This window comes from Equus przewalskii, unplaced genomic scaffold, assembly GCF_037783145.1.
Source record: "Equus przewalskii isolate Varuska unplaced genomic scaffold, EquPr2 ChrUn-13, whole genome shotgun sequence".
NCBI lineage: Eukaryota > Metazoa > Chordata > Mammalia > Perissodactyla > Equidae > Equus > Equus przewalskii.
Window position 1 is genome coordinate 7,897,084 of NW_027228750.1, and position 14,121 is coordinate 7,911,204.

At 40.0% G+C, this 14,121-nt stretch overlaps 2 protein-coding genes across 5 annotated transcripts in view; both read right to left on the bottom strand.

Moving 5' to 3' along the window:
• CIMAP3 (ciliary microtubule associated protein 3) overlaps positions 1-8,920 on the bottom strand; it is a 21,284-nt gene extending 12,364 nt beyond the window's left edge. For 2 of the 4 annotated variants that reach the window (XM_070608022.1, XM_008515222.2), the window contains exon 1: positions 2,385-2,552. In XM_070608022.1, coding sequence (XP_070464123.1) covers positions 2,385-2,409 — 25 coding nt within the window. In that variant the 5' untranslated portion in view covers positions 2,410-2,552. Of the gene's footprint in view, positions 1-2,384; positions 2,553-8,643 lie in introns of those variants that run through there. The other 2 variants (XM_008515220.2, XM_008515221.2) reach the window with 2 other exon arrangements.
• Positions 8,921-11,213: 2,293 nt separating this feature from the next.
• Positions 11,214-14,121, bottom strand: part of CHIA (chitinase acidic) — a 33,486-nt gene continuing 30,578 nt past the window's right edge. Inside the window, 1 exon segment of the mRNA XM_070608026.1 lies at positions 11,214-12,466. Coding sequence (XP_070464127.1) covers positions 12,255-12,466 — 212 coding nt within the window. The 3' untranslated portion in view covers positions 11,214-12,254.

A 14,121-nucleotide genomic window follows, 5' to 3' on the forward strand; every position in this document is an offset into this window, starting at 1 on the left:
ATAATAAATTAGTTCAGCAAAGGGTATAAAGCTGATAATTTTATTCAAGACATTAAATGACAAGGTGGAGAATTTTAGAAGAAATAAAAAAGAATCAAATAAAAGTTGTAGAAATAAAAAGTTCCATTACTGAAAGTAAAAACTCAACACATGGATTTAACAACAGATTATAAAAGCTGAAAAAAAGAATGAATGAAATGGAAAATGAATCAGAAAAAAGTACTCAGACTGAAGCTTGGAGACACAAAAGGACAGAAAATACAGAAAAAAATTGCAAGAGACAGATGAGAAACAATGACAAGGTCCAACACACAAATATTTGGAATTCCACATGGAATGGAGGAGAGAGAATGTGGTAGATACATGAATTGAAGAGATAATGGCTGATAATATTTCAGAACTGATGAAAAACAGAGAACTAGGGATTAACAAATGCTGTAATCTCAAGCAAGACAAATAAAAAGAAAATCTTACTTGATCATATTATAGTTAAAAACTAATACAAACCAAAAAGAGAAAATTCTTGAAATCAGCCGGACAAAAAAGGCATGTTACATTTAAAGAAGCAACAATAAGCCTTATAGCTGACTTTTCAATAGAAACAACAGAAGCCAGGAGACAATGGAATAGTATCTTTAAGTGCCAAAGAAACAACAGTAAAAGGATGAAATACATGTTCCGTATGAAGACTAACAAATAGAAAGTGAATGTATGTATACCAAGACAATCAAGGATATGAGGGAAAGAGAGACACTGAAGAATTATTCTGAATTGAAGAATATTGATGAAACATGACGATTTAATGCAACACATATTCCTGGATAGGATCCTGCATGAGATAGGAAAGATGTTGTTGGGACAGTTGGAAAATTTGAATAGGGTCTGTGAGTTTAATGGTAGTGTTGCATCAATGTTAATTTTCAGATTAGTAGCCTTGTATGGTTTTAATGTAGGAGAGAATCTCTGGGAGAGTTACACAAGAGCTTTTAGGGAGGATGGGGCGTCATGTCAGAATCACATATATATATATATATATATATATATATATATATATATATATATATATGTATGTCATGTATATATATAGATATGGAGAGAAAGAGAAAGAGGGAGAGAGGGAAAAGTAACATCAACAATTGGGGAATTTGGGTGAAAGGGATAAGGGCATTCTTTGTACTGTTGTTGCAACTTTTCTTTAGGTTTGAAACTGTTTCAAAATAATAATTAAAAAATATACCATTAGGTGAATGAGAAAACAAGCCAAGATATGGGAGAAGGTATAAGCAAAAAAGCATCTAGACCTGCAATGTCCAATGCAGTAGCCACTACTCATGTGTAACTATGAAGCACTTGAAATGTGGTTAGTAAAAGTTGAGATGTGTACAAGTGTAAAACACACACCGGATTTTAAAGACTTAGAATGAAAACAAGAGTTCAAAACATCTCATTAATAAATTTTACATTGGTTACATATTGAAATGATAGTATTTTGTATATATTGGGTTAAATAAAACATAAGTATTAAAATTATCTTCACATGTTTCTTTTTTGCAGAGGAAGATTTGCCCTGAGCTAACATCTGTGCCAATCTTCCTCTATTTTGTATGTGGGTTGCCACTGTGGTATGGTTGCCAATGAGTGGTATAGGTCCACACCTGGGAACCTAACCTAGGCCACCAAAGTGAAGCGCACCAAACTTTAAACATTAGGCTGTGGGGCTGGCCCCTCTTTTTACTCTTTTTAAATGTGACTATTAGAAAATTTAAAATTAAACACATTGCTCACATTATATTGCCATTGGATAGGACTGATAAAAAAAGTGGTATAAAAAATGAGTAAAAGACTTGAACGGGCACCTCAGGAAAAAGAATATCCAGAGATTACTGGGAAGATAGCAGCATAGGAGGACTCTGAACTCACTCCCTGCCATAGACATGACAAATTTACAGCTACTCTTAGAACAATTAACCCTGAGAGAGAACCAGAAATTGGATAAAAGAACCCCCACAAAACTGTAGTGTTGATTGAGGTGGAAGAGGCAGAAATACCTTTCTGGAGATGAAAAAGCCACATTCCAGCCATGGTGCTTTGTGACTGGGAGCAATCTTAAGGTAGGAAGCTTTCCCTGGAGGAGTAGGGGATCTGAGCAGATGAGCTTTGCCATAATAAGCAGCTTTTGAACTCAGCACAACTGAGATGAGTATCATAATATCTAGCTTTGCTGGCTATTAACAACAAGGGGGAATACCCCCAGAAAAGCTATTGAACGTAAGAGAAAGAAAAGCCTGCTCTTAAATGGCCCACACACAAATTCACACATCCTGGAAAGCAACACAAAATCACCAGAAAGAAAGTTACACAGTTGTTTGGTGAAAGAGACTCACTTGATGGTCTCTGGGCGCATCTCATGGAGGCAGGAGGCAGTTGGGATCACCTCCTGAGGGACTGAGACATTGGTGGCAGCCCTTATTGTGACCTAGTACAGGCATGCTGAAACAGACACTGGCAGGAGCCATTGGAGTTCTTCCCCTAGCCTGTTAGCACAGGAGTCTGCCCCACCCACCAGAGCACCAATTTAATCCAGCTCAGTTAAGACAGGCAGCCCATCCTAGGGAGTGGCTCCACCCACCAGCAAGCCCTCAGGCAACTTGTGGACCTACATAGGTAGGGTGTGTGGGACCTGTTCAGCAGGGTGAATGGGTTTGCTTCAGTGGGATGGGGCATGCACATGGGGCAGAACTGCATTGACAGAGTGCATGGGCCTGCAGGTGGTGGAGCTTGTCAGCTGTAGCAGACTTGTGCTTCTTAAACACCTACATAGGGGATCTGCTACACATTCCAAAGCCTGAAAATATTGTGTGATGCCATGCCTGGGGCCAGCCCCACCAAGCTGCACTCCTGAGAGAGCTGACAACAGCCTCTACAGCAATTGTGAGCTCCTGAGCCTAGCAACCAGCCACGCTGGGGGTATACTCACTCAACAGAAAAACTGCAAGATAAATGTGCTGTTAGAACTTGCAGCCAACTGTGCTGGGTCTGCACTGCCCAATAAGGTGACTGAAGGGACTATGGCAGCCACACATAGCTGAGTGTTATGACCAGCCTGCCAGGGGGACAGCCTACTTTCCCTGTGAACCAGCAGTAAGAGCAATACTTCCATAACACACAGGGGACACTTTTGGAACATTTGGAACTGGTGACAAGAGGGAAGCACATTGCTGGGCCTCATAAGGAATCTCTTACATAAGGCCCCTTTTCCAAGATTGGGAGACATAGCTGATCTACATAACAAGTAGATATAAGCACAGAGAAATAGACATAAGGAGACAAAGGAATATGTTCTAAATAAGGGAACAGGACAAATCCTCAGAAAAAGAACTAAAAGAAACCAAGATAAACAATCTACCTGATAAAGAGTACAAACTAATAGTCATAAGGATGCTCATTGATCTTGGGAGAAGAATAGATGAATACAGTGAGAACTTCAACAAAGAATTGGAAAATATAAAAAAGAACCAATCAGAACTGAAGAATACAATAATGGAAATGAAAAATTCACTCGAGGGAATCAATAATGGAGCAGATGATACAGAAGAAAGGATCAGTGAGCTGGACAAGAGACTAGAGGAAATCACCCAAGTAGAACATAAAAAAGAAAAAAGAATTAAAAGAATGAGGACAGTCTAAGAGACCTCTGGGACAAGATCAAGAATACTAACATAGGTGTCCCAGAAGGAGAAGAGGGTGACAAAGGGGCAGAGAATCTATTTGAAGATATAATAGCTGAAAACTTTCCTAACCTAAGGAAGGAAACAGACATCCAGGTACAGGAAGCACAGAGAGCACCAAACAAGATGAACTGGAGGAGGCCCACACCAAGACACACTGTAATCAAAATGTAAAAGCCAAAAGAGAAAGGCAACAACTTACATACAAATGAAACCACATAAAGCTATCAGCTGACTTCTTAGCAGAAATCTTATAGGCTAGAATGGAGTGGCACAATATGTTTAAAGTGCTGAAAGGAAAAAACCTATAGGCAAGAATACTCTACCCAGTGAGGTCATCTTTCAGAGTGGAAGGGGAGATAAAGAGTTTTCCAGACAAGCAAAAACTAAAGGAGTTTATCACCAATAAAGAAGCCTTGCAAGAACTGTTAAAGGGTCTTAAGTGGAAGAGAAAAGACCACAAATAGGAATTAGAAAATTATCAAAGAAAAATAAATAAAAACAGTGGTGAAAGCAAATATTTAGTAAAGGTAGCAGATCAACCATCTAGGAAGCTAATATGAAGGTAAAAAGACAAAAGTACTAAAATTATCTATTTCCATGATAAGAGGTTAACAGACACATATACACAAAAGAAAGAGGTAACATATGGTATCAGAAACATAAAATGTTGGAGGAGGGGAGTAAGAGAGAAGAGCTTTTAATAAGAGGTCAAACTTATGAGACCATCAACTTAATAAAAGTTGCTATTTACATAGGTTATTGTATATGAACCTCACGGTAATTGCAAACCAGAAACTTATAATAAATACACAAAAAATTGAGAAAGGAACCCAAACGTAATACTAAAGGAAGCAATCAAACCACAAGGGGAGAGAGCAAGAAGAGAAGAAAGGAACAGAGAAGAACTACTAAAACATCCAGAAAAAAAGTAACAAAATTGCAATAAGTGCATCCTTGTCAACAGTTACTTTAAATGTCAATGGACTAAAGGCTCCAATCAAAAGACATAGGATGGGGGGCTGGCCCCGTGGCCGAGTGGTTAAGTTTGCGCGCTCTGCTGCAGGTGGCCCAGTGTTTTGTTGGTTCGAATCCTGGGCGTGGACATGGCACTGCTCATCAAACCACGCTGAGGCAGCGTCCCACATGCCACAACTAGAAGGACCCACAACGAAGAATATACAACCATGTACAGGGGGGCTTTGGGGAGAAAAAGGAAAAAAAATAAAATCTTAAAAAAAAAGACATAGGATGGTTGATTGGATAAAAAAACAAGACTCACATATAAGTTGCATACAAGAGACACACTTCATACCTAAAGACACTCACAAACTGAAAGGGAAGGGATGCAAAAAGATACTCCATGAAAATGGCAAAGAAAAGAAAGCTAGGGTAGCAATACTTGTATAAGACAAGATAGACTTTAAAACAAAAATGTAACAAGAGACAAAGAAGGGCACTACATAATGATAAAAGGAACAATACAACAAAAGCATATAACACTTGTAAATATCTATGCACTCAACGTAGGAGCACCTAAATATATAAAGCAATTATTAAAAGACATAAAAATAGAAATAGACAGGAACACAATAATAGCAGGGGACTCTAACACTCCACTTACATCAATGGATAGATCACCCAAAGAGAAGATCAATAAGGAAACATTGACCATAAATGACACATTAGACCAGATGGACTTAATAGATATATACAGAACATTCTATCCAAAAACCACAGAATATGGATTCTTTTCAAACGCACATGGAGCATTCTCCAGGATAGATCAAACACTAGGCCACAAAACAAGTGTCAACAAATTAAAGAAGATTGAAATAATACCAAGCATCTTTTCTGACCACAATGCTATGAAACTAGAAATCAACTACAGGAAGAAACAGGAAAAGCCACTAGTTAGGGAAATGCAAAACAAAACTACAATGAGATGTCACCTCACACCCATCAGAATGGCTATAATTAACAAGACAAGAAATAACAAGTGTTGGAGAGGATGTGGAGAAAAGGTAACTCTCACACACTGCTTGTGGGAATGCAAAGTGGTGCAGTCACTATGGAAAACAGTATGGAGATTCCTCAAAAATTAAGGATAGAAATACTCTATGATCCAGCTATTCCACTGCTGGGTGTTTATCCAAAGAACATGAAAACATAAGTGCATAAAGGGATATGCACCCCTATATTCATTGCAGCATTATTCACAATAGCCAAAACTTGGAAACAATCTAAGTACCCATTAAGGGATGAATGGATAAGGAAGATGTGGTATATATACACAATGGAATATTACTCAGCTATCAAAAAAGACGAAATCTTGCCATTTGCGACAGCATGGATGGACCTTGAAGGTATTATGCTAAATGAAATAAGTCAGAGGGAGAAAGTTAGATACCATATGATCTCACTCATAAATAGAAAATAAAAACAACAACAACATCAAACAAACACACAGATTCAGAGATTAGATTGGTGGTTACCAGATGGGAAGAGGGGAGGGGGGGGACAAAGGTGTGACTGCACACATGTGCAGGGTGATGGATGGCAATTAGTCTTTGAGTGGTGAACATGAGGTAGTCTACACAGAAACTGAAATATAATGATGTATGCCTAAAATTTATGCAATGTTATAAACCAATCTTATGTCAATAAAACATTAATAAAAAGAAGAAAGAAAAAAAGGAATATCCAAATGACCAGGGGCCAGCCCGGTGGCGCAGCAGTTAACTTCACACGTTCTGCTTCTTGGTGGCCCAGGGTTCACTGGTTCGAATTCCAGGTGCAGACATGGCACTGCTTGGCAAGCCATGCTGTGGTAGGCATCCCACATAGAAAGTAGAGGAAGATGGGCATGGATGTTAGCTCAGGGCCAGTCTTCCTCAGCAAAAAAGAGGAGGATTGGCAGCAGATGTTAGCTCAGGGCTAATCTTCCTCAAAAAATAAAAAACCCCAAAAAGCAAAATGAGCAGTAAACATATGAAAAATGATCACCTTCAGGAGTCATAAAGGAAATGCAAATTAAAAATACAATTTTACCCACCTGATGGCTAAAATTATAAAGATGACTAGCACTTAGTACTGCTATCTTTTAGTGTAAGTGTAAATGGATACATTCGCTTTGGAAAACTCTTTGGTGGTGTTTACTGAAGCTGAACACAGACCTCCCTATGACATAATCATTTCTACTCCTTGGCATTTACTCAGCAGGAACGCATCCAATTGTGTTCCAAAAGACTTGTACAAGAACATTCAAAGCAGCATTATCCATTCTCAAACTGGAACAGCCAAATGTCCATTAACAGTAAAACAGAAAAAAATGTAGACTAGACATACAAAGGAATACTATACAGCAATTAAAATGGACAAAATCCTACACATGTAGTATTATAGATTAATCTCACAATGTTGAATGAAATAACTTAGTCATGAACATTTACACACTGCATGAATAAATTTACATATGGTTCAAAAAGAGGCAAAACTAATCTACGTGGTAGAAATCAGAATGGGGGGACCTTTGTAAAGGAGGATGGAAGGAGCATCTGCGAGGGAACGTGAGGAGGGCTTTCAGAGTGACAGCGATGCTCCATTTCTTTAAGTGGCTACTGCTTACAACAATGAGTCCACCTTGCGTATTGCATTAATTTGTTCATATTATTATGATTTGGGCCTTTTTTGGTATGCATGATAGACCAATAAAATAGTGTATTTTAAAAAATCTGGCAACTCTAGAGGAAGCACATTAACATTATTTACTTACTTCTTTTCAGGTATAACATAGTCACATCCCTTTCCTTTTTTTTACTTCGATGGTTTGTAATTTGTCGAGTATTAACCCTATTTTAACTAAAGCTATTTACCTTTTTCTGTCATCAGAAACCAGTAAGTCTGGAGTGTTATTGATTCTCCTAACACTAGTCTTTGTTCTGGTGTCCACTTATAACTCTGCTCCTTTATTTTCCTAAACTGTATGGAATGACATTTAACCTTCTCTCTTAATTCTAGACTTACTCATTACATGGTGCAAACACCTGACCACTTCATTGTCTCCTCAAGTAGTCATATCTGAGCACTTATATCTTGAAATGCATGTTATGTTATTAGGAATTATTTTTTCTCCTTTACATTACAATTATGGCATTACATTGTTCGTGAAATTATGTGTGGTAGGTTATGCTATCCACGAATTTAACTTTAGGATAATAAAGGACGTGTTACAAAATAATTTGTTACTCAAAGCAAGACTTGGGTCTGAGTAGGATTGAGAACTCCAATCCAGAGAATAGAGATTCTGCTGGAGGACGGGTGTGTCTTGAGAATGGAGACAGAGGAGAGGAAAATAACTTTCTAAATCCCACTTTCCAGACTTTCTTAAATACCAGCCTCTCTCATCTGATGGTAGAGGAATGAACACAGGCTTTTAAGCCCCTCAGAACTGGTTTCCAACAGGTACTGGTCTGTCATTCACTAGCTACATGACATTGTGGAAGTTAAGCTACCTGAGCCTTGGTTCATCTATAAAATGGCACTAATCATCTCTTCCCTCTTAGGGCTGCCATGAGAATTTAGGAGATAACACAGTACAAATATTGCACAGCAAGTGACTAATCTATAATTGGTATTTAACAAGTGTTAATGCACTTCCAGTCTGCCACCTCCATGCCCAGGGCTACAGCCAACTCCATGGGTACCTTTGTGCAAATAAAAAAATGGTGCCCTTTCATCTGAATGAGTGCCACCCTTGTGAAGGCTCATGACTTGGTGAGAGGAGCACTGCCTCCATCCCTGCCTGGATCGGGGCCATTAGGTAATCCTGTGCACACAGCCCCCCTTTCCACTAAGACTCCAGTAGTGAAGGATCAGTTTTCATACATGTACTGGAGTCCAAGAACATGATTACCATTAGGAAAGTTCCAAAGGAATGGCTGGGTCAAGCGTGGTGTGAATTTTTTGTCCGTCGTGTTCTCAGGTAGATGCCATGGATTTTGAAGATCTCCAAGAAGCTCTGGACCAGAGCTCTCTCTCAGAGGGACTTTCAATAAGGCTGATCCTCTCATATCATATCTCCATGAGTCACCGCTCTCATAAGTGGACTTTAACCAGGAAAATGAAGGGTGTAACTAAGACTGGTTGCTAAACAACAGCCCCACCCTTGGAGTCCTCCTTCAATTCATTGTGACATTGCCTTCTGTGAGGCAACACTGTGATGTAAAGGAAGCCAGAAAGGCCCAATCAGCTCTGCTAATTATTAACTACCTGATCTTAGGCAAGTTTTCCTCACAAGATCTTAATGTCCTTACCTGTAACATGAGGACAATATTCACCATGCAGGTGATAACCTATATAAAGTACCTAGTCCAATGTTTGGGATACTCAACTTGTTAGTTCCTATCACCCTTCCTGCCTTCATTGATTTATTCATTCAACAAGTACTTATTAAACTCTTGTAATATGCTGAGTATTGCCCTAGGCAGGAATAAAGCAGTGAACAGAAATCCTTGTTCTCACAAAGGTTAATTCTAGTAGGGGAGGCAGACAATAAAAGAGGTAAATACGTAAAATGTATGGTATATCAGGTATATCATTGATAGGTGCCAAGGAAAAACAAAGGAAGCACAGAAGGGGGAGAAGGAGAACGGGGGTTTCAACTTTAAATTGCATGGCCAGGAATTGCCTCATTCAGAAGGTGGCTTTGAGGAACGGCCTGAAGGAAGTGAGGTAGAAAGTCAAATGGAAATCTGGGGAAAGAATATTTTAGTTTGTACAAAGGCCCTGAGGCAGTAACAAGCCCGGACTATTGCAGAAACAGTACAAACAGATCAACATGGTTAAGCGGAGGGAGTGAGAAGAGCCTTAGGAGGTGAGGATAGAGCAGTCATGGGGACTGGATTGTGCCTGTCCTCTTTCTGTACACAGTAGGTACACAGTAAACACTCATTTTTGTATGACTAATAAATATGTAAATGTAGCAGGAAAAATGGGGGGTCACCAGTCTTTTTTAGGCTGCAGTAATTTCTGCATTCTAGAAATGGTGACAGAATTTATCTTTGTGGGAAAATAATAGCACTGGAAAAGGCATTAGTCTGGGAAACCACTTTGATCTAGCTACTGGCCACTATGTTATTCAAAGACGCTTTTCCTCAAAGTCAACAGCCTCTTTCCTGTCCTTCACCGAGTCCAGTGCCCCACGGCCTCACATCCCCTCCTTGGTGTTTATTTTCCTTAATCGTGACCTACACGGGAAACTCCTTCCTAAAAGACTACCCCAAATTCCTATGCTCTATTTTATTCCAGACTTCATCATTCTTTGGCTAGAAATGTAATTACATTAGTAAATACCCAATTTTACCTACTCTTGCCTTCATCTGCTCATTGAGGACGCTAATCTCCATGTCTATGTCTTCAATCTCCAAGGCATGTCACGTAAGTGCTCAGAAGTCAATACATCAGCTACAATCACCATAAGTGCTATTTTCCCATGTTTTGTAACCCAATTCCAGCCCCAACTCATCCATGTTGAATTTAGATCATGTCACTACCCCTCCATCTCTGCGATAGCCCTCCAATGGCTTCACAGAATAAAATCCAAACTTCTAACCATGTTTCAGGACCTTGCTTGATCTGACCCCAGCCTATTTCTTCCTGTGCCCAATACCTCATGGTAACACTGGTCTTCTTTTTTCTAACATACATGCTCATTTCCACCTCAAGGACTTTGTACTTATTGCACCTCAGCCTGAAATAGACTTTTCCTAGATCTCAAAATGACTGGCTGTTCTTGAATGTCAAGGCTCATCTCACAGGGGACCTCCCCAGAGAGGGCTTCCTGGACTGCCCAAACTCAGATACGCTCCTCCCCTGGTGACTTTCTATCACTGTTTCACTTTCTGCACTTCTTCGTTTGCCTGTTTATGGCCTATCACTCCCACCAGCAAAATATAATCCTTGTAAGGGTGGATTTACCACTATATCTTGAATAACTAGAACGTTACCTGGCGCATAGTAAATAATCAATAAGTGTGTGAGCTTATGAATGGTCACTACACAGAAAACTGATTGTGTTTCATCACCACCACCGGTGATGCCATCTACCCTGAGAACGCTGAGGTCTGTGTCAAGGGAGGCAATAAAACGTTGTAGTTAGGATTGTGAGCTCTGGAGCCAGCCTGCCTGGCTTTGGAACTGGCTCTGCAATTTATTAGCTGTGTGATGCTGGGCAGGTTTCCTAATTCCTCTGCGCTTCAGTTTCCTGGAATTAGTATTATCTTCCTCACAAGGTTGCTGGGAGAATTAAATAAGAAATTACAAGTAAAACACTTAGAGTTTGACATACAGTAAGCATGCCGGAAAAAATAGGAGACATTATATTCTTATTATATTAGTTAAGATTCTTTTAGTTGGAAATAAAAGAAACAAACATAAACCAGCTTAAGCAGCAAAGAGGAATTTGTTATATAGTTATAAGGGTGCTTCACAGAACCCAAAGGGAGAAATGCATCTGGGCCCCAGGGAAGAGCTAGAATTAAGAGTTGGAAAGCCATCAGTAAGTGTTGTCTCTCTCCGTCTTGCATCATGGCTTTTCTCTGTAGCTCTCCTTTAGTCTTATTGCTCTGCATCCAGGGCAACTTTCCCTTCTCCTCAGTCTCTCACTATAGCCCCTTAGCTTGCATATTACAGGCCAAGCCACTCTCAGGGACTGACAGCCATTCCTTGTTCTCTGTTGCAGATTCCAAGGGGTAATAATCTGATTGGCCCTCTTGAGTCTACCGTCGACCCCAGTCAATCAGCCAAGCCAGGGGAGGAGACACAGTACAAACACAGCAGGTGGTGACCACCGCTATGGTTTCAACGATGGTGGCGGTCTCCTGAGAAAGGGATACTGCTGGCCCAAGGGCTGGACAGACACCCCAAAAGGAGTCCACTGCACAGATCTTCCCAAAGCTGCCAATCCAAGAGGCGCTGGACCAGATCTGAGACCTCAGTAGATGTAAAGAGAATGCCCTGGCCTTCTTCTCCTTGAACAAGCCTGTGCCCCCAAGCCCCATGGAATCACTTTGGCTCCTTCCTGAAGATGGTCACCAGGTTACAGACCTATCTTCTGCGTCTTCTTATCTTATCCCACCACCAAACGTTCACACACTTCCTCCTGACAGTCTCCAAATTTCATGCAGATCAACACAGGCAGATAGAAGACTGGTGTTGTTGGCTCCACCACTTCCTCATACTATCTTAGACTGGGGTTGTTGGCTCCACCACTCCCTCATACTATCTTCCGCCATTCCACCCCCGCATACAGCCTGTATTTTCACGTCTAGAAAGGTTTCCTCCAAAATCACTTAAAACCAAGGACACTCATGTTTTGACTGATGGATTTTTTTATGGAACCCTAGGTGGCAGCAAGATGTGCTAAGCAAAGGAGACTGTTCAGAACCCATGGGAATTGAGACACGGGTCAGGTTTGTGCCCAGTTGCAACGATAAAACAGATTGTGTCAAAGACAAGCCTGGCCTATCAGTTCTGCTGGTATATGATTCCTTTCAGGCAGTGCCAGGAGGCATTTCTCTTTTATGCCACAGGATAGAGACCATCAGCTTTGCTGGCACAGAATCCATTGCCGCCAGAGCTGCCTCCAGAACCGCTGCTCCCGGTCTCTCTCCCACTTCCGCTCCTGCTGCTGGGAACAGGAGTTACTGGCTCCGTGGACTGAGCAGGGGTGGTGCAACCTGAAACAGCACAAAGAGCAGACTAGTGGACCTGGCAGAATCTCCAACTTTGCCTAGAGGTGAAGAGACCAGTGGATCTCAGGGTGAGGTCTGGAGATGGAGTGGTCTCCTAAAACTAAGGAGATGGCAAGGTAACTCTATACTCAGGAATCAGAAAAAACTATAATTTCAAACCAGCCTGGTTTTAAATTTAAAAAGTTCTCCCTTCTCTTACGATGTCAAAAGCTTTAAAAAATAAATTTACTGAGCACCCAGTATGTGCAAAATACTTTTCTAGTATCTGGGTATTAATGGAGAGCAAATAAGCTCTAAGAGAAAATCTGGAAAGAAAATTAGGGAGTTGGAACTTCTCTTGAATTACAGACTAGAAATATGTAAGCACTGCTGAGGGTTTCTTGTTAAATCTCACCCAGCGAGCTGAAAGAGACTTTAAAAATTTTTTTTTATTGTGGTCTAAATAGTTTATAACATTGTGAAATTTCATTTGTACATTAGTAATTGTCAAACACCATATAAATGTGCCCCTGCACCCCTTGTGTCCTATCCCCCTCCCCAGTAATCACTAAATTGTTCTCTTTGTCTATAAGTTTGTTTATATTCCACATATGAGTGAAATCATACGGTGTTTTATCTTTCTCTCTCTGGTTTATTTCGCTTAACACGATGCCCTCAAGGTCCATCCATGTGGTTGTGAATGGGACGATTATGTCTTTTTTTATGGCTGAGTAGTATTCCATTGTATATATATATACCACATCTTCTTTATCCAATCATCAGTCATTGGGCACTTGGGTTGCTTCCATGTGTTGGCTATTGTGAATAACGCTGCAATGAACATAGGGGTACGTAAGTTTCTTTGTATTGTTGATTTCAAGTTCTTTGGATAAATATCCAGTAGTGGGATAGCTGGGTCATCTGGTAGTTCTATTTTTAATTTTTTGAGAAATCTCCATACTGTTTTCCAAAGTGGCTGCACCAGTTTGCATTCCCACCAGCAGTGGATGAGGGTTCCCTTTTCTCCACAACCTGTCCAACATTTAGTATCTTTTGTGTTGGGATTTAGTCATTCTAATGGGCATAAGATGATATCTAAGTGTAGTTTTGATTTGCATTTCCCTGATGATTAGTGATGTTGAGCATCTTTTCATGCACCTATTGGCCATCTGTATAACTTCTTTGGAAAAATGTCTATTCATATCTTCTGCCCACTTTTTGATTGGGTTGTTTATTTTTTTTGTAGTTCAGTTGTGTGAGCTCTTTATATATTAAGGAGATTAACTCCTTGTTGGATATATAATTTGCAAATATTTGCTCCAAGTTGGTGGGTTGTTTTTTCATTTTGATCTTTGTTTCCTTTTGCCATCCAGAGGCTCTTTAGTCTGATGAAGTCCCACTTGTTTATTTTTTCTTTTGTTTCCCTTGTTTGAGTGGACATCATACTTATAAAGATCCTTTTAAGGCTGATATCAAAGAGTGTACTGCCTATATTTTCTTCCAGAAGTTTTATGGTTTCAGATCTTACCTTCAAATCTTTGATCCATTTTGAGTCTATTTTTGTGTTTGGAGAAAGATAATGATCTACCTTCATTCTTTTGTATATGGCTGTCCAGTTTTCCCAGCACCATTTATTGAAGAGGCTTTCCTTTCTCCATTTT